Source organism: Otolemur garnettii, unplaced genomic scaffold (genome assembly GCF_000181295.1).
Source record: "Otolemur garnettii isolate 467f Iridium unplaced genomic scaffold, OtoGar3 scaffold00125, whole genome shotgun sequence".
NCBI lineage: Eukaryota > Metazoa > Chordata > Mammalia > Primates > Galagidae > Otolemur > Otolemur garnettii.
In genome coordinates, this window is record NW_003852520.1 from 5,442,039 (window position 1) to 5,460,675 (window position 18,637).

General features: G+C 38.6%; 1 protein-coding gene across 3 annotated transcripts in view; it reads right to left on the reverse strand.

Annotated features, from left to right (window-relative positions):
• Positions 1–18,637, reverse strand: part of PCDH19 (protocadherin 19) — a 104,972-nt gene that overhangs the window by 41,117 nt on the left and 45,218 nt on the right. For all 3 annotated transcript variants that reach the window (XM_003797830.2, XM_012810092.1, XM_003797829.2), the window contains one exon: positions 2,827–2,885. In XM_003797830.2, the coding sequence (XP_003797878.1) occupies positions 2,827–2,885 (59 nt within the window). The remainder of the gene's footprint in view (positions 1–2,826; positions 2,886–18,637) is intronic.

The window sequence follows — 18,637 nt, forward strand, 5'->3', positions numbered from 1 at the left end:
CTCCTTCGCCAGAATACCACAGTATTCCTTCAGCTTCACTAACTTTATCCAAGCTTTTGTAAGTAGTCCTGTTTGCAAATAAACTTTCCTCAAGTCATTTCAAAGTGGGGGTGCCAACTACTTCACGTCAGAACTCTGGCTGATGCAGCAAAGAACCAGAGGTGGACAGTGGCAGCTACTGTCCAACTACCCAAGGTAGATAGGTGTGAGAGACAAAAGGATGCTTCTATGGAAATGGTCTGGCCAAGAATGCTAACAATTCCCTGCTCGGGAATGCCAAAAAGAAGAGCCCAAGAAACATCCTTGGATAAGAAGAAAGTAAACAGAGGAAGAAAACATGGGTAGGAAAACAAGTTCTCACAGTTGACCTGAAATTGAATTAACATTCAAACAAACAGAGGCTTGATAGTAAAATTAAAACTAATAATCAGATTCAGAATTTCTTGGGCAGGAGTTTTTCCAAGCATGTAAATAGATCTTCAAGAAATCATATACAGTGAAACCCCTTTCAAACACTGCAGTCAGCTATTTGAACAGGCTTTGCATGATTTTATCACCTGGCGTTAGTCACCACTCTCCTAACGTTTTCCACACATTTTACGTTTAACACAGTAGTCCCCAGAATAGCATTAACACAGAGATTCCCTATATATTTCTAGGTATTGTGTGTTCTCTAAACTCAATTGACTTCATAAATTCCAAGGCCTTTGTGGTTTTTCTGAAGCCTTTGCAGTTCCATAAACAGAGCCTGGCAAAAATATGTGTGTCGCTGAGCTTATAGATGTTTCCTCTTAATCAAGGTGGTCCCTGGTGAAAACTGCTATCTTTGATTTCAGGCAATGTCAGGAGACTTTTCCACTAAGAGCCTATTTGTGCCTTTTATGTGTATGTGTGAATAAACAAAAAGCCTATAAAGTGATTAACCAAAATCAAAGGTTCCCAGTAAGTCTCAAAGCTGCTGTGGAAATACATGTATCCCAAAAGCTAAATGTTTGAACATAGGTTTTCATATCATCAGTCTGCCTTGTAAATTGGATATTCAAGGCTTATCTAAGACGTGAGGGTCCCCAGGAATCTTAGGTTTCTGCCAGGCTATGAAAATCAGGCTCATGTTAGCAGTTTAGCCTGACCGTAGAATTCCCAAGTAGCCAGAGTTAGCTCAAGGGACCTGTGAGGATATGATGAGTCACAGTTTTTACCGAAAGTTTTCAAAGAGGGCTTGGAAAATAATAGTCCTGAAGCAGAAATCTCACATAAGAAGGTTTTCTTTTCACTCCCAAAATTAAATGAGCCAAATAATTTAGAATTGGTCACCTACCTTTTGCTTTTCTTCTTTTAGAGCCAAAAAAAAAAAAAAATCAAATGGATTTTTCCTAACCTCTCAAAAATATTCCCAGCTGTGCTTTAACTGGTAATACAGGGATATCCATTTTCAGATGATTAATGATCATCATTTAAGGTCACAAGTGATCCCAGACCAATACAGATAAACCTAGCCTGTCTTTAGGGGTTACTGCTGCCTCGTGAATTAAATCAAATATGAATTTAAATTACTTGTACAACAAGCTGGTTTATTCCTCAGATCTACTCCTCTGGTAATAACAATTTATGGGATTAGAGTCAGCAAAATAATAGAATTTTCAGGTTTTCTTTACTGCAGCTCTAACATAGGCTGCTCGCCTCTTTTTCATTTCTATCATTTTAACAAACCATACTCAGAGGTCAATTTTAGATGCAAAATAACCACTGGACCATTCAAGTGGCTATTTACATGAAACAGCAATAAAGGCATCAGTACTGGTTTATTTTATTTATTAATTAATTTATTTATTTATTGTGTGAGAAATCCTCTCTCTTACTTAGATCCCCCTCCTTCCAGGGCTTACAGTACCCCTTGTCTCTCTACCATTGGGTAACTTTAGTGCCCACTATACCAGACTGAATTGTCCTTAGTAGTATCTATGTTCACATACATTGTGGCTCCATAGATAGCTATGTTATGACCAACCACGCAAATCTCAGCTTTGAATGTTTCATCTAAAACCCTTTTAAATATTTTTAAAGTATTAAATCAGGCAAATTTCTTTTCCTCTCTCATTTAGAAGGTATTCTAAAGGGTAAATAATTAGCTTCTCTGTCATTAAAATATCTTTAAAATGATTTCAAAGTTAACAAACACAAACAGTGTAACCTAATTATATGTACCCATATCTTTTTTTTTTATTTCAGTTTTTTTGCCAGGGCTGGGTTTGAAGCTGCCACCTCCAGTATATGGGGCCAGCACCCTACTCCTTTGAGCCACAGGCACCACCCAATGTACCCATATCTTAATCTGAAATTTAAGAAAAATAATTCCAAAGTTGTCAAAATAACAGCAATCGCAAATCTCACTGGAAGTTCTACACAGAAATGTTTTTAAAGTCTCCCTTTATTCAAAGTGAAAAATAAGAATTTTGATAACAACATGATTGTAAAAGTTTTCTATTACTTTCTAATATTCTAATATTAGATTTCTAAATCACTATATAAACCTATATTGTAATATGATCCCAATTTTACTTTTAATTGCTAGTGTTTCTACATGCATTTGGATATAAAGAAATATCATAATATTCCAACAGTTACTCCCTTTGGTACATGGAATTATCATTGATGTCTAAATTACTTTTTAATGCTTTTTCTCAATTTTCTAATTTCTAAAATAAGTACATAGGCATTCATCTTAAAAGTAAAAAAAAAAAAAGATGGTTCAAAAAAATGTATTCTGTCTTGTTTTCTATATTATATCAAGCTTAGTTGCACAAAAAGGCAGGCATACGAACATACCTTTTGATTAAATGGGCTCGGCTATTCACGTAGTTGGAGTCAAAAGAATAGTTTTCAGTCTGCAATGAGAAAAAAAGATAAAAAAAAAGGTTACATAGATGATTCATAAGAAGAGTCAAACTGTCCTGCTTAGAAGGAATTTTTCTACTGGGCCAAGAAGCAATGAATGAATGGGAAATCAAGGACACAATGGAGCAGCAGCCTGAGGAATGCCTCTTCTTCCTTGGATTTGTGAGAGCACTTTGGCGGCATCAGTTCACACCTGCAGACCAGTATGGATTTGGTACAAACATTCCCTAGATTATGACTGGCTACTGACTATGCAACCACTTACACAGAGGAGACAATATGACCCACAGTTGTTACAGAAACTAGTTGCTTCCCAGTTCCCAGTGAAGACAATTCTATGCCTATCAAATTGACTAGAAGTTCAAAGGTATTTTTATTAGTAGTAGATAATTAAGATGTTAAAATATTTATTCCAAAAATATGGAAATGCAGGCGAGGTAATCCCCCACTGTGGATTTAAACTCTGCACCTCCCTTTGTTTTAAGACATTTGCTGAGTACTAGGAATGCAGTAAAGCCTTCATTTTATCACAGATACAAAGGCAAACAAGTATTATGCCTAAAACAGGGTGAAGGGCAGTCCACAGCGGGTGCCAAAGCCTTTCATGTGAAACATGAAGTTTGCAAGCAAACTCATGTCTCAGCTCCTATCATTAGAACACCACTGTTTAATCTGAAACAACAGCTTTATAAAAGCAAATGCAGAATACCTGCCAGATGAAAGACAAGGGAAAACAGCTTATGATCACCCAGAGATTGGGGGATTAGAGGAGGGGGGTACCTTAGAAGGTGTGGAACCCAGGGAAAAGGTGACACTGAAGTAACTGAATGGCCTAGTAAAGTGGATCTTATCTCCAACATGAAAGCACTACTTTTGTTGAGCCATTGTATGAACTGAAAAATGCCTAAACACGTCTCCTCTACCCTCCTGCTATCCTACCAGAAATTTCTAACATTCCCATTATTCCTTAGGGGTCTTCTGAAATCACTTCAACTGAGAGTGCTTGGAGAAGGAAACACAATAGCTGTTTTGTGAACGATATAGCAGATTCCTTTCAGAACACTACCTGGCAGACACTAACTGCACAAGGCTCTTAAATGCAGCCCTTGCTTCCAAGGAGCTCTCAGTTTGACAGAGAAAATAGGACAGGTAATAGCAGATACACCTACCACTGGACACCAAACAGCCAGCAATCAGGGTAGGAACCCTAAGTACTTAGAATAGGTAAGAAGTGTGGATTGGGGAGTGAGTAGGTGGGAGAGAGGAGGAAAGAGAATTGAGTAGGAAACTGAACTCCAATATTGCTCCATACTCACTCAGGCCATGTTCATCCCCCACTCCCCCACTATGCCTCTGATTTGAAGATGGACTATGTAATATCCACTCACACTGCTTTTATCTAAAAGTTTATATCCACTTTAATGTAAACCCAAACAATTTTTGATGCTGTTGGAATGCATGGATTGGGAGATGAAAAGCCAAAATGGTCAGTTCATTTCTAATTTCTTCATAAGAAAGTGAATACTGAAATTGTTACATAATTATAGTAGGAAAAGGCAAACCTGAAGCTGTGTCAGGAATACAATCTAAGTATTTGCTGGAAGAAGTTTATCCATCAGTCAGTCAACCAACAAACACTTTTCAAGTCAATTCATTGCACCAAATAATAGATATAGTGTTGGTTAAATGTGTTCTTCTATGAATTCAGCAAATACATATTTTTAACAAGTTAGAAGTCCCCCCACCCCTAAATATTATACTACTTTATTAAAGCAGAGAATTGACTAAGCACTCAGCACTTCAATTATTCATGTCACTGGGCAACACTTGGCAAATTACTGCATCTTTACATATCTCAGTTTCCTCCTCTGTAGAATAGGGATAATAGAACATGAATCCGAAGGAGAAATTCAATTGCATTAGCCATGATTCATGATGAGAATGCCAGGACTTCTTATCCTCAGCATTCTACAAAACCTGAAACTCCAATTAGGATCAGGAATTTGACCTCATTCAGGCAGAGAAACACGAGCACATGCACATTCCATCTCAGCTTCTAAACTTAAGAGGTAGCTACACATGCACACACACAAAAAAAAAAAAGAAAGAAAAGAAAAGAAAGAAAGAAAGAAATCTAGAGGATTCTGGCTTTGTAGGAAAAGCACAAGCAACATCCCAAGCTACTCTCTTTAAAAGTTGTCATTACTGTTTTAATGAAGCTGGTTCTCAGGGAAGAAATGTTGCCTACCTTTGCATATGAAGGTCTCCTTGAACCACTGTGTATTGTGCATCAGATACAAAGCTCTGTGGAGACTTGACCTCCAGGCATGGTGCCAGAACTGCATGTCCAGGCAAAGAAGCAAAACCATGCAAATTTTATCCCTGATGACTATACTACTTCTTGATCCTAATGCAATAATATATCTCATCATAAGGATTCCCACTCCCAGACACTGAGTTAAGAGACAAGTCTATAAGGCTTGCTTGTAGCTACCTTAACAATTCTCCCCCCTGCCCTAATGCAGATCTATTAACCCTGGGTAGAGTTCCAGGCAGGATCTGCCCCTGGAAGAGGGAGATTATCATTGAAGCTTATCATCTTCCTCTCATTCTTCCTCCTTTTATTTTACTCTAAAAGAGTAAACTACCCTTTCTTGTGGGCCCTGGTCATCAAATGTAAATATTCTTTTTCCCAAGTCAGCACAGACCAACATGGGCAGATGTCCCATGATGCATTATAATGCAATTAATAGCAATAGTCAGGGAGGTGGGTTCCTAGAACCAGTTTTCTCAGAGTGGATGGGGCTATGCTGATTCCCCATTGTCTTATGCCTTTGTAATCAGTCTCAGGTCTATTTGTGAGGCAGCTGGGCTACAGTTATGGGGGAAAACTCTATGCAACGAAATTATTCTAATTGGATAGAATACACTATTCTGGCCTCATTAGTACTACATTCCAAACAACTGACTTAACTGGCCATGGATGTCCTAGCATAGTATAGGTCTACAAATACACATGTCAACACTAGTTCATACTGGTTCAAGATGTGCACTCAAACCCAACTCCTATGCACTGATAGAATACATTTTTTCACACTTCTGGTGGAACAAAGGATGAGACTCGGACCGTTCTGAAGAAGGAAATTATATAATCTTTTCTTAATGAATAGTTTGCATATCTTAAATGAGTGGTTCTTGGTCCTAACTACACATTAGAATTATCACAGGAACGTCTTATTTATTTATTTTTTATTTTATTATTATTATTATTATTTGCAGTTTTTGGCCAGGGCTGGGTTTGAACCCGCCACCTCCAGCATGTGGGGCCAGTGCCCTACTCCTTTGAGCCACAGTGCCACCCGGAACGTCTTTTTTTATTAAAAAAAATACTGTCACCAAGGTCCCACTCCCAGTGATTCTGAGGTAAGTAGCCTGGAGTTGGGCCCAGGCATTAGTATTTTGTTAAAGAAAAGAAAAAGCCTTTTAGGTAATTTTAGTGTACCTCCAGAGTGGAGAACAATTGTCCTGAGCAAAGGACTGGCTGCAGGCTTTGACCTAATGTACTGTATTTTCTAAGACGAGCCCAGCTGTTTAGAAGATGGTACATCTTTTGTCAGATTATCTGCTGAGGTCATCTCAATATAGGATAAAGAACCACAGAAGAAATACATTTTTTGAGAAATAATACAAAAGCTTTCCTTTTTGCATGAACGTATTGGCTCTTGGTTAGCCTTATTTAATCAAAATTTGCTTGACATTATTCCAATCCCCTCTCTAAGTATTCTAAATGGCAAATAACATGAAACATTTTGAGAGAGGAAATTTTCTCTAAATGTCACATTAATTTCACTAGGAAATGTCCCCATCTTTAATGAGACAGCCAGGTTAACATAGGAACATAGCAAAGAGACAAGAACAACGTTGGCTTCTGAAAAACCTAATTTTGACATTAAAAAAATGGGTTTAGAACAAACTTTTATTTCCATCTCAATGGCAAATAAGACTCACTTTCTTACCATGTAATATATTTCTCCCAAATCCTTTCTCTAATTAGAAATCTTTATCCCAGGAATTCACCCAAAGCAGGCTTCTCACTTGACCTACGTTTAATAAAATATTGATTTTCTAAAACCCTCAAAGAATAATTCTGGATAGCTATTTTGCAGACAGTTTAGGGTTTTCCCCTTTAAGAATTAAAACTTTTATTTAAAACCCTAATCATTCGGTGTTGTTCCTGAAATGTATCATAAAGTTTCCCTCCATAAAACAGAGTATTAATTAAAAGCATAATTTAACTTCTTAGTGATTACTTAGAGCACCTTTCTAAATATAAAGTTATTATGCCATGCAGGTTTTGCCTGTACACCCAATTGACCCCAAAGTGGCTTTTTCTTATTTTTAATTTTTCACATAGATACATCCCCAACTTGTTATCAAATGTTCTGTGTTGTTATTTCTCAGTGCTATTAGTGTAGCAAAAGCAGCTCCTCTTCCATCTTGAATTTGATATTTTTATTCCACTGTTTTCTCGGAAACTATATAAATTATGCTTGTGAGAATAGTCTAGAAAATAAGAGTTACTAAATTGGAGGCAGAAATCTGGCATGGTGTTGTCCTAAGAGGGAAATTACGTGATCTTTAATACATGGACTTTCGGCTAGGCACAGTGGCTCACACCTATAATCCTAGCACTCTGGGAGGCCAAGGCAGGTGGATTGCCTGACTTCAGGCATTCGATAACAGCCTTAGCAAGAGTGAGACCCCATATCTAAAAAAAAAAAAAAATAGCCTGGCATTATGGAGGATGCCTGTAGTCCCAGCTACTCAGGAGGCTGAGGCAAGAGAATTGCTTGAGCCCAAGTGTTTGAGGTTCCTGTGAGCTATGATGTCACATCACCCAACACCAGGGTGACTGAGTGACACTCTGTCTCAAAAAAAAAAAAATGTGGACTTTTGTGTAATATTGTGGTTTGTGTTGGTGTTTGCTTTTTACCTGTTTAGCAGTCTTCTTTGCTGACCATTTTCTGTTCTCAGCTCCTTTTTGGATATAGGAAAGTTTCTAGTGAGACTTTCGAGTGGGTAATATGTTATTATGTTTCTATGTTAATAAGTCTGGCACATCAGAAGTCAAATACTTCCACTTTGTCAGGCCCCCAAGGTACCAGAGAATGCCCTACTTTAATTGTCATTTTGCATTACTTTTACAGTTCACTGAATAGTCCCCTAGTCTCTGGAAGAGTGACTATAGCTCTCTCAGCACCACATTTATCACCAGAACAGACTTCAACCCTAAGGAGAAAGGAGTCCAATGAATTCAGATATCCAGGATTAGACTCTTTTGCCTGCTAGCACAAATCCCAGGTCACTACACCAAACTAAAAAAGGTTGAAAACACTGGGACTAAAACACAGATTCCTCAGAACTTTAAGGTTTTCATTTGAACATAAACAACCCTTTTAAATTACAATTTAAAAGTCCTGTCAAACTGAAAAGCATTGTAAGTGCAATTTGCTAATTACTTTTTAAAATTTTTGACTCAAGCCACTTTAGCAATACAAAAAAGAAAATTAGAATCCCCCACCAGATGCACAGCCAAGTGATTTTAAAATGCCAGTTCTTTTTTTAACTGCTGCCTTCCAATAATGATGATTATACCTATTGATCAATGATGAAAAGACCCATAACCTTTTCTAAAAGTAGTTGCAGTTTTAGATGTTCAAATGGTTGCCTCCTCCCAAAGGTGTTTTTTGGAAGAGTTGACAAGTGACTGTTTTCCTTCTTCCTAACCCCAGCACATAAAAATGAAAATGTAAATTCTCTATAAAAAATAGCCAACATGCCTCCAGCTAGAATGTATATTCAAAGAGTTGTCCACCCAGACAGCAGCAGCTGAAGCAGAAATTAGTAAAAGTGGAATAAAAGGCATGGGTTGCCATCACTAGAAAGCTCCTATTTACTCTGAACTGGAAAACAATCAATCTCTTACTAACCACACTTACTGTCAGTCACATGGTCTCCGCATACCCCAGCGCTAATTATCCCCCTACACACACAGTTTGACTACATGTGATGTAGTGGGGAAGCCTGGATTCTGTTCCCACAGTTGTCACTGACTCACTGATGACATTAAATAAATCACTTTATTCCTCCTGAGGTCTTAATTTATCCATTCTTAAAATGAGCATAGGCAAATGATCTTAGTGTTGCCTTCAAGCTCCAAGAATTTTAAGCTTCTAAATTAAAGTGGTTCTTATTCATTCATTCATTCATTCATCCATTCGATAAACATAAACCAAAACCTGGGGATTTTTTTTAAGAAGACATAGCCAACACCCTCAGGGAGCTTACAAACTAATGGCTCAAAATGTGAGCCATTCAGATTAATATGCTTACAGAGAGTGGCATCTACCTACCTGCATACATACATTCATACAGAGGCTACTGGAGTGAAACTTAGAGAATTATACTGCTCCTTTAGAGAACTAAATAGCACCCTAATGGGTTGATGAGAGTAGGTGACTTACACAGGAGAATTTTGCCCTTGTATTTGTCATACGTGCATAACCCACATCATAAGTACAGGAAAATCCCTCTACTACCCAATAAATTATAAAGGTATTGAAGTTCTTAGAAATAGTTCACCTATATGTCCCTTTGTCTCCATTTCCACAGCCTTAATCACCTTATACCACTGTTTTCTTCACTTCCATTTGCCTTTTGCTCCAGCCTATTCTGTAAAATGGAATATCCTTCACTATTTTCATACCACTTCTCTTTTGAAGACTTTATAATGGCTCCTTGTAACTAGCACTGAATCTAAATGAAGCTCTTAGCTAAGCAGTCATCCAAGGCAAGCCATCTAATTTCCCTCATTTCTAATATATTTCCATCACTGATCATACCACATTGCTTAGCATTTTCTCAGTACTTTGTCTACAGACTATACCATTTACTTATGAATTTCCTTAGGTTCTGTGATTATTTCATGTCTGGATGTCAGTTCATTGCTCAACTGGACTGGAAGTTCTCTTTTGAGGTCCCTATGCCATATGCCACGATACTGGACACTTAGCAGGTATTCATGTAATGCATCAATGACTGGTAAGAGATAGAAGAGATTAGGCACAAGGCTACTTATAACAATTAAGGTAAATGACCAATTATTTTAGGCCAAGGTAATCCTATTTCTTCAGAAACCATCCATTCTGCCCATTGCCTTTGGTAGTTACCATTCATTCTCTGTTATCAACTCTTTTCGTCCTGCCACATCCCTGGGAATGGCAGTGGTAACACATGATAGTGTTTCTAAACCCAAGTGGATAACATTTCTATGAAAAGATAAGGCTTCACCAGACTGTAGACCTCTGAGTCACATATTGTGAGTGTGGCAGCTACTTCTCTACATGTGATAGACAACTCTAGGATTCCAGTGGATTTCAGGACAGGACTACCAAAGAGAAACACAGGCCATTTGCAAGACATCCAACAAGTTAAGTTTAACAAGTTCCTTCTTGGCAGCCTCTCATCATCACTCCTAAAGTTTCACTGGCCCCATTGATGTGGTCAGACTCCCTAGAGCTGGCAAAGATGGCCTAGGGAAAGTACTTTTCTATGTTTTCACCTTTGGTCAAAGTTGTACCTTTAGAAGAGCAACCCAGTGGCAAATTTCACTACAAAGGCCTTCTTTAGAAAACTAACAGCTTTCTGCAAGAATCCATGCAATTCAGAGACAAAGAATAAGCAGCCTAAAAATTATTCCATTAAACAAACAAATACAGGCTTCTGAATAAACCCTTGGACCTTTTTCTAAGTCCTTTGTGGAGCATAGTGCACTCTGAAATAGTATCTGCTTATAAAAAGCTCTCTGGAACCAGTTAATGCCTATTGTACATACAGATGAAAAACGAACAAGACCTCACTGTGAGAAAAAGGAGCCTAAGAGTAAATAAAATGAAAATTCTAGTCATGTAAGTCAAACTATCTCATCCCACATAAACAAAACTTAACCTGAGGACTAAATAGCTATCAACCACATTTGCCAGTGGAACAAACCCTGTAGTCCAATCACCATCCCAAATATGTAACTACAACACATTAAAGCTATTTTGCAGGCACAGAGTACCTTTCATCCCCAAATATCAAAGCACTTTACAAGCAGGTGCCAACTTTTATTCCCCCCTTAAACAGCCAAGAAAACAAACACTCAGGTTAAATGCTACAGCCACTTTAAATACCAACTCAGCTAGGGCATGCCACAACAACAAGGACAACAAGAAAACCCCCAGGAGTACTGTTCTTGGCATTACCTGCTACAAAGATAACAAACAGAAGATGGTAACATCAGGGAAGTGATTAGCCTGTTTCATACCTATTTTTCTCGGAGTGACTTTCCTGGGTAGTTCCAGTGTCCTGGGTTAAGACAGTATAGTATAGTCCAGAAGTTAGACAAAGGACAAAGGAAAAATTTGGTACTCACTAATTCAAGATAGTTCTCCAAATGCAACTGGAGATCCCAGTCCATTGCCCAAGGATCCAGGAATGAACCACTTTGTTACCTAGAACCCTGATGACCATTTCAGTTATCCTCTGAGGCACTGGCAATCATCTTTAGAAGGTAACTTAAGATGACTAGTGATTTGGTGAGTGGCTTCAATTTCATAAGCTACAATTTAGTAAAGCTGGCACAACGGATATTAAGAAACCCATGTAAGACCACAAGCAATGGAATCCACAGATCCACAGTATGAGCTTTCCCAGATCCAGCCTATCTTTCAGTCCCTCTGGCACAGAGAAGGCCCAGCAATCTCAAAATATGAGGAGATCCATTTCTGCTAAATTCTATTTTATCAGTGCCTCAGTTCTCTGCTGCTTAGCAGCTACAGAGCCCTGACTGCCTACAGAGTGCAAGTTCTATTGAGTGAGGTTTGTCAGCTGAAAAGACTTCAAAATATTTGGAGGGAAAGCAGCGGGTGGCCTTGTGCCTGTGGGCCAAAATAACACCCCCAAATTCTGTTCTAAACCCAATCCCATTATTTATATTATACACCACTTAAAACCCAGTTGCCTTCTCAAGCTTATTTAAGAGTGAACGAGTAACAGCCTTTGGCATATTGTTCTAAATTCATTTCCCTTCTACCAGCTTGTTGCTCAAGCCTGTAAAATGTGATCATGCCAGCAAGAAACAATCGAGTGGAACACCATCTTAGAAATAGTGAATGCATTAGCTTCTAATATTGATGTTTTCCAATTAGGTACAATATAATGACTATTTTTTTATTTGTGGTCCATGAAACCCTCCATAGCTCTCTTTTGTTGCAGATATTTTGATTACTGCCTTGGCAGACAGAGGTGTCTCAGTACACTGGAATGAGTAGAGTCAAGGTTGTGTACACAGATCATCCATTTATATCTACTGTCACCCAAAAAGAGATTATTTATTTCTAACTTATTAAGTACTAATTTTGAATGTAATAAGACACAATAAACATATGGCTGTAGTTTAAATAAGGAGCATTTTGTTCTGTTTAAATGATTAGGCACTAAAGGAAACCCACAGGAGCCATCAGTTCGTAGCAACTTAGGCATTGCAGAAAATCAGTATTAGAAGCAAGAGAGAGCTTACACTTTGATGTCACTTTGTGAACCATAAGTTGGAAACAATAAGAAGAAGATTCAATGAAATAATAGAAATGTTTATACATTCTCTAAAATGCCCCCACCTATCCTTCCCCAAAGCCTAACAGTACCTATTGTTTTATTCAAGAAGTGGGGGTGGCGATGGAAGATTAGAATTTGACCTTATTTGAAAATATAGATTAACCAAAAGGCTACTACCTGACATAAGAGTGCTGATAGCCATGCATAGGAAAGCCAGAATTACACTTCACAAAGCAGCTAATATTATCAGCAGCGAGAAACGGTCAGAGTATTAGAAATCTGTAATGCAGTTATGCAATGCACCAATAGAAGAACAATTACTAAAGCACTTCATATTCATATGGCTCCTTTTATCACAAAAAATTCCAGAATATCTAAGAGGGTATTATAGAAAAGGATCCTTTCCCCCTACTGGTGAAACACAATAGTCATTTTGCACCAGTAAAAATAGGTATAAAGGATTGCAGGAGAGAGAAAAATTAATAAACTAGAGAAACCACAAGGGAGAGGAATGTTTGTGGATGGGCAGAAAAGAGACACTCAAGTTGGAAAGTGGGGCTGAAGGTAGCTACATTTTCTGAGAGCTCATAGCACAGAACTGAAGTTTTCCTTCTCATCCAGCCAGTAAGACTTCCATGAGGTGCTTAATGAGTATAATGGAGCAGGTGCCTCCTGTTAGTAAGAATTAGCAGCTGAAAATAGACACAATATGCAAAAACTTGTCATTCATTTCCTCAAAGCCTTTGCACCAACATTAATAAGTTAATCCCTTCTGCTTGCAGTATGAGATAAATAAATATTATTAACTCCATTAACAGCACTACAGAAGAGATTAAGAGACTTGCTGTCTACTAAAAAACAAGCATCTAGCACAGTGGTTCTCAACCTTCCTAATGTCTCCTAATGCTGTGACCCTTTCCAGCAGTTCTCAACCTGTAGGTCATGACCCCTTTGGGGGTTGAACGACCCTTTCCCCTTTTACAGGGGTCTCCTGATACCATTGGAAAACACATACTTCCGATGGTCTTAGGAGGCACCGCTCTTCATGTGTGGGGGTCACCACAACATGAGGAACTATATTAAAGGGTCACAGCATCAGGAAGGTTGAGAACCACTGCTTTAATACAGTTCCTCATGTTGTGATGACCCCCAATCATAAAATTATTTTCGTTGCTACTTCATAACTGTAATTTTGCCACTGTTATGAATCGTAATGTAAATATCTGATACACAGGATGTATTTTCACTGTTACAAAGGGGTCACGACCCACAGGTTGAAAACCACTGATCTAGCATCTGCAACTAGAATTCAAGACTCCTCACACTGGGTCCTGCATTCACCCCAGTAGGCCACACCTCATTAGCATTCTGGAAAGTGCAGTGAAATGAAAGTAATTAGGACTGGCTGACTGGGCGTACTATTTGAGAGAAAAAAAAATACACTAGCCTGCTTAAACATGACAGGTTTAAGGGTGGTGAACACAACTAGAGCAATTTCCTCCTACGGGAAGATTAAGAAATAATGAGGGGGAACACCTCACTCTCTGTCTATAATCATATTTCCAGAAGCAAAACCCAAGAACAATTCTGAACCTAACTGTCAAAAAAAAAATTAATGCTGCAGAAACAACACCATACTATGCCAGGCAGCATGCCCCTCAACTAGGGCAGTGATGTCTCCCTTCCTTTCCCCACACCATTCTTAGTATTCTCCCCAGCTCTCTCCTGGTCAATTTTTCAAACATGTTTAGAGACACCTCTTTATTCCCTCTTTTATGTCCACACAAAGGAAACTAGTACAACTACTCCTCACCCTGGTCAGCTCAATACTTGTGTTTACTTGATAATAAAATATTTTGTTTGGAGCTAACCAGTAAAAACAGGTGTGGGTAGTATTCATTCCTTAACACACTCTCTCTAGATGTTGATAGAAGATAGATTGATAGATAGAGAAAGAAAGAAAATGTGATAAATTTTTCTTAATCTGTATATTTTAAAATGTTTGTTCCTGTAGACCCAGCTTCAGTTAAGGCCAAAAGTCACCCTGATGATTGTTTCTTCAGACAGTTATAAGCTTAGAAAAGATCACAGAATATTAAAAGAAAAATCCTACAACGCCTCCCAACACAGAGCCTTTGAAATAAAAATATAAAATGTTTTTACTAGCTATGTGACATTGCAGACATCATGGAATTTCTCTGACCCTTGATTTCCTAATCTATAAAATGGAAATAATATCTGTCTAAATGATCTTACAGGTCTATTTTTTTACGACCAAATAGAATAACATACATGCAAATGCTTTCCAAAAATTGAATCACCAGAAAAATGACAGGTCTTCTTATTACTAGGTCATAAACTTGATTAACTTGATTTCTTATCTATAAGAAATAAGAATACTATCAGAGGGAGACAAAGCAAGATGGCTGACTAGAGGCAGCTTTTGTCAGAAGCTCCTGTGCAGAGGGAGAGTGCTTGGACTGAAGTGAACGCAGAGAAACCAGAGGTGGGGAGTTGAGAAACAGGAGAATTCGAGGTGCACACCATCCCCAATAAGACAAACTTCAAGGCCAAGGAAGAGTAAGATACTTAACAGAATACAGGCTCTAAACAACTACTCCCAAATCTCCTATTGTCGAGGGGTGGGGAGACACACCCCCCAACAGGGAAGCCTGTGCAGTGGACTTTCTGCAAGCAAGCAAGGAACAAAAAGGACCTCCCACCTCAGCCCACAGGAGAGAGTCTCCCCGTTCTCCTACACCTGGGAAGCTCCAGCTCTAAACCCAATCCCCATCCTGCCTGGCACAAAAGAGAACAAACTTTCTCTCTGCAGTTCTGAGTCCATAGCCCACCCTTCCCCCTATCTGGTTGCCTGGCAAACTGCCCCCTTCAGAGGCTAGAGTATTTGGGAAATACTCAGAGAGACAGGAGAGACCAATCCAGTGGCTCCGAAACAGTGGTGCTGCAGTCCTTTGATGTTGGGAGGCGTGGTCTCAGCTGCCTCCCTTTCCCACAGAAGGCATCCCTTCCCCAGCCCCTCCAGGAATTCTCAGTCAGAACTGCCAGCAGATTCTTGTTCTCTAGTGCCTGGCATCCCTCTGGGCTTGTTTGGGTGGCTGTTTCTCATGCTGCCTGAATAAGCTTGGCTGGCAATTGTGGTCAAAGTAGGTGGTGGATTCTTGCTCTCCTGCCACTACTGCCTCGGGCTGCAGGTTTACAACATATTTTACTTTGTGCTGAGGTAAAGGAAGTTAGAATGGGAGGGGTGCATTTTGCGTGTCAGGTGGGGGATTCTCCTCCACCTATCATATTCGGGGGTCATAGGTATGCAGATCTTGGTTCAGCCGGGAGGTTCCAGCTAAATGATGCAACTCATTGAGATTGGGTAAAGGGTAAGATGATTCCAGGACAGAGCCAGGCTGCACTGTCTCACCAGGAGACTCTGACTGCAACCCTGAAAGGGAGTTTTATGAGGCTGTAGGGGAGAAGCCATAAGCTCCAGCTAATCTGGGAAGGGGAAGTTAGCTCTAGTTTCTGGGGCCTTCTAAACCTGTCTCACTCTGCCAGTTTTAATTGCCAATTATGATGGTACAGGGTTTCCTAATGATCACCACTTAGGTTATTTCTTAATATCCATTCAGGGACAACCTATAATTCCAAGTAAAAAAAGTATAATATATTAAAAACAAAAGGCTGCAAATACTTATGGGAAGAAGCCACCAGAAGAATTCTGGCAACATAAAAACTCAAAGCAGAACAACTCCATAAGAGATTTAAGGGGAGATACAGCAGAGAATGTCATACATAGAGAAATTGCTAAAATGTCAGAAATAGAATTTAGAATATGGATGGCAAATAAGATGATTGGAATGGAGAAGATGGAAATAGAAATCAAAAAAATATTCCAAAAGTTGTCTCAAGAAATCAGTGGCTTTAATCACAAAGTAACCAAGGGTATGGATATAATGAGGAAAGATACAGGAGAGCTTAGGAAATTGAGCGATGCAGTCAAGTAGCTACAAAACTCAGTACAGATCCTCAGTAATACAGTAGAACATGGAGAAGGAAGTATTTCAGAAATTTAAGACAAGACCTTTCAACTATCCCAAGCATTCAATGAAGCAGAAAGAAGGAGAACAAAAACAGAATATACACTGAGAGAGTTATGGGATCATTCTAAAAGAGCAAACATCTGAATTATAGGGATTCCTGAAGGAGAAGAAAATGGTTCTAAAGGCATTGATACTTTACTGAGACATTATACTGGAGAATTTCCCAACCATTATGAGAGACACGGAAATTCAGATAGTAGATAGTTCCAGAACTTCAGCAAGCCTCAATCCAAACAAACCATCTCCTAGACACATTTTAATTAACTTTGCCAAAGCTAATATGAAGGAAAAAAATCTTGCAAGCATCCAGGCACAAGAAAAGTCTTGCCTACAAAGTGAAAAATATCAGGATGACCACAGATCTTTCAGCAGAAACTTTTCAAGCTAGAAGAGGATGGTCATCAGCCTTTAAACTTCTTAAACAAAACAATTTTCAGCCCAAGATCCTATATCAGGCTAAACTGAGTTCCATTTGTGATAGAGAAATCAAATATTTTACCAATGCAAACATTGAGGAAATTTTCCACAACTAGACAAGCTCTACAAGAAATACTCAGACTCATTCTTCATAATGACCAACACAATAGACTATCACCAAAGTAAACACACCCAGAAATTAAAGAACAAAACAGCCTCCACAATGGTGCTAGGGGAAAAAATGATCTGTAGACCTCTGAAAACAAAAGGACAAGAACTCCAACCATACCTATCAATTTTCTCAATAAATGGGTACAGCTTGAATTCCCCTATAAATAAGCACAGGGTGACTGACTGGATTCAAAAGCTTAAGCCTGAAATTTGTTATCTGCGAGAAACACACCTGACCTCAAAGGATAAAACAAGACTCAAGGTGAAGGGGTGGAAAACAATAATCCAGGAAAATGGAAATCAGAAAAATCCAGGGTTAACAATCTTATTTGCAAATATAATTGGATTTAAACCAACAAAAATAAATAAAGCCAAAGATGGTCAAATGAAGTGCACAACAGGAAAACATTTCAATAATTAATATTTATGCACAGTATTTGAATGCTTCCCAAATCATTAAAGAAACTCTAAATGATCTGAGCAATATGATATCTTCTTTCACTATAATGGTTGGAGATTTTAATACCCCGTTGACAGTACTGGACAGATCCTCCAAGCAGAAACTAAACAAAGAAATAATGGACTTAAACATGACCCTAAAACAAATGAACAGACATATACAGAACTTTTCATCCTAACAAAACTGAATTACACATTCTTATCAGCCCAGGGATCATCCTCCAAAATTGATCATATGTTAGGACACAAACTTAACCTCAACAAATTAAAAAAAAAATAGAAGTTATTCCTTGTATTTTTTTGGACTATCATGGAATAAAAGTTGAACTCAACATTAACAGAAATCTTCATACCCAAATAAAGTCATGGAAACTAAATAAACTTATGAAGGATGACAGCTAGGTCAAATATCAGATTAGGAAAGAAATCATTAGATTTCTTGAACAAAATGATAATGAAACCACAAGCTTTCAAAAACTGTGGGATACCGCAAATGTAGTCCTAAGACGGAAATTTATAGCATTTGATGCCTTCATTAAGAAAGTAAAAAGAGCTGGCGCAGTGTCTCATGCTGGTTATCTTAGCACTCTGGGAGGCCGAGGTGGCTGGATTACCTGACCTCATAGGTTCGAGACCAGCTTGAGCCAGAGCAAGACCCCATCTCCAAAAATTAGCCAAGCATTGTGGTGGGCACCTATAGTCCCAGCTACTTGGAAGGCTGAAGCAAGAGGATTGCTTGAGCCCAAGAGTTTGAGGTTGCTGTGAGCTCTGATGCCATAGCACTCTACCAGGGGCAAAAAAGTGAGACTCTATCTCCAAAAAGAAAGAAAAGAAAGGAAGGAAGGAAGAAAAATAAAGCAAAAATAGAGCAAATCGGCATCCTAATGGGCCATCTCAAGCAACTGAAAAAGAAAGAACAATCTAAC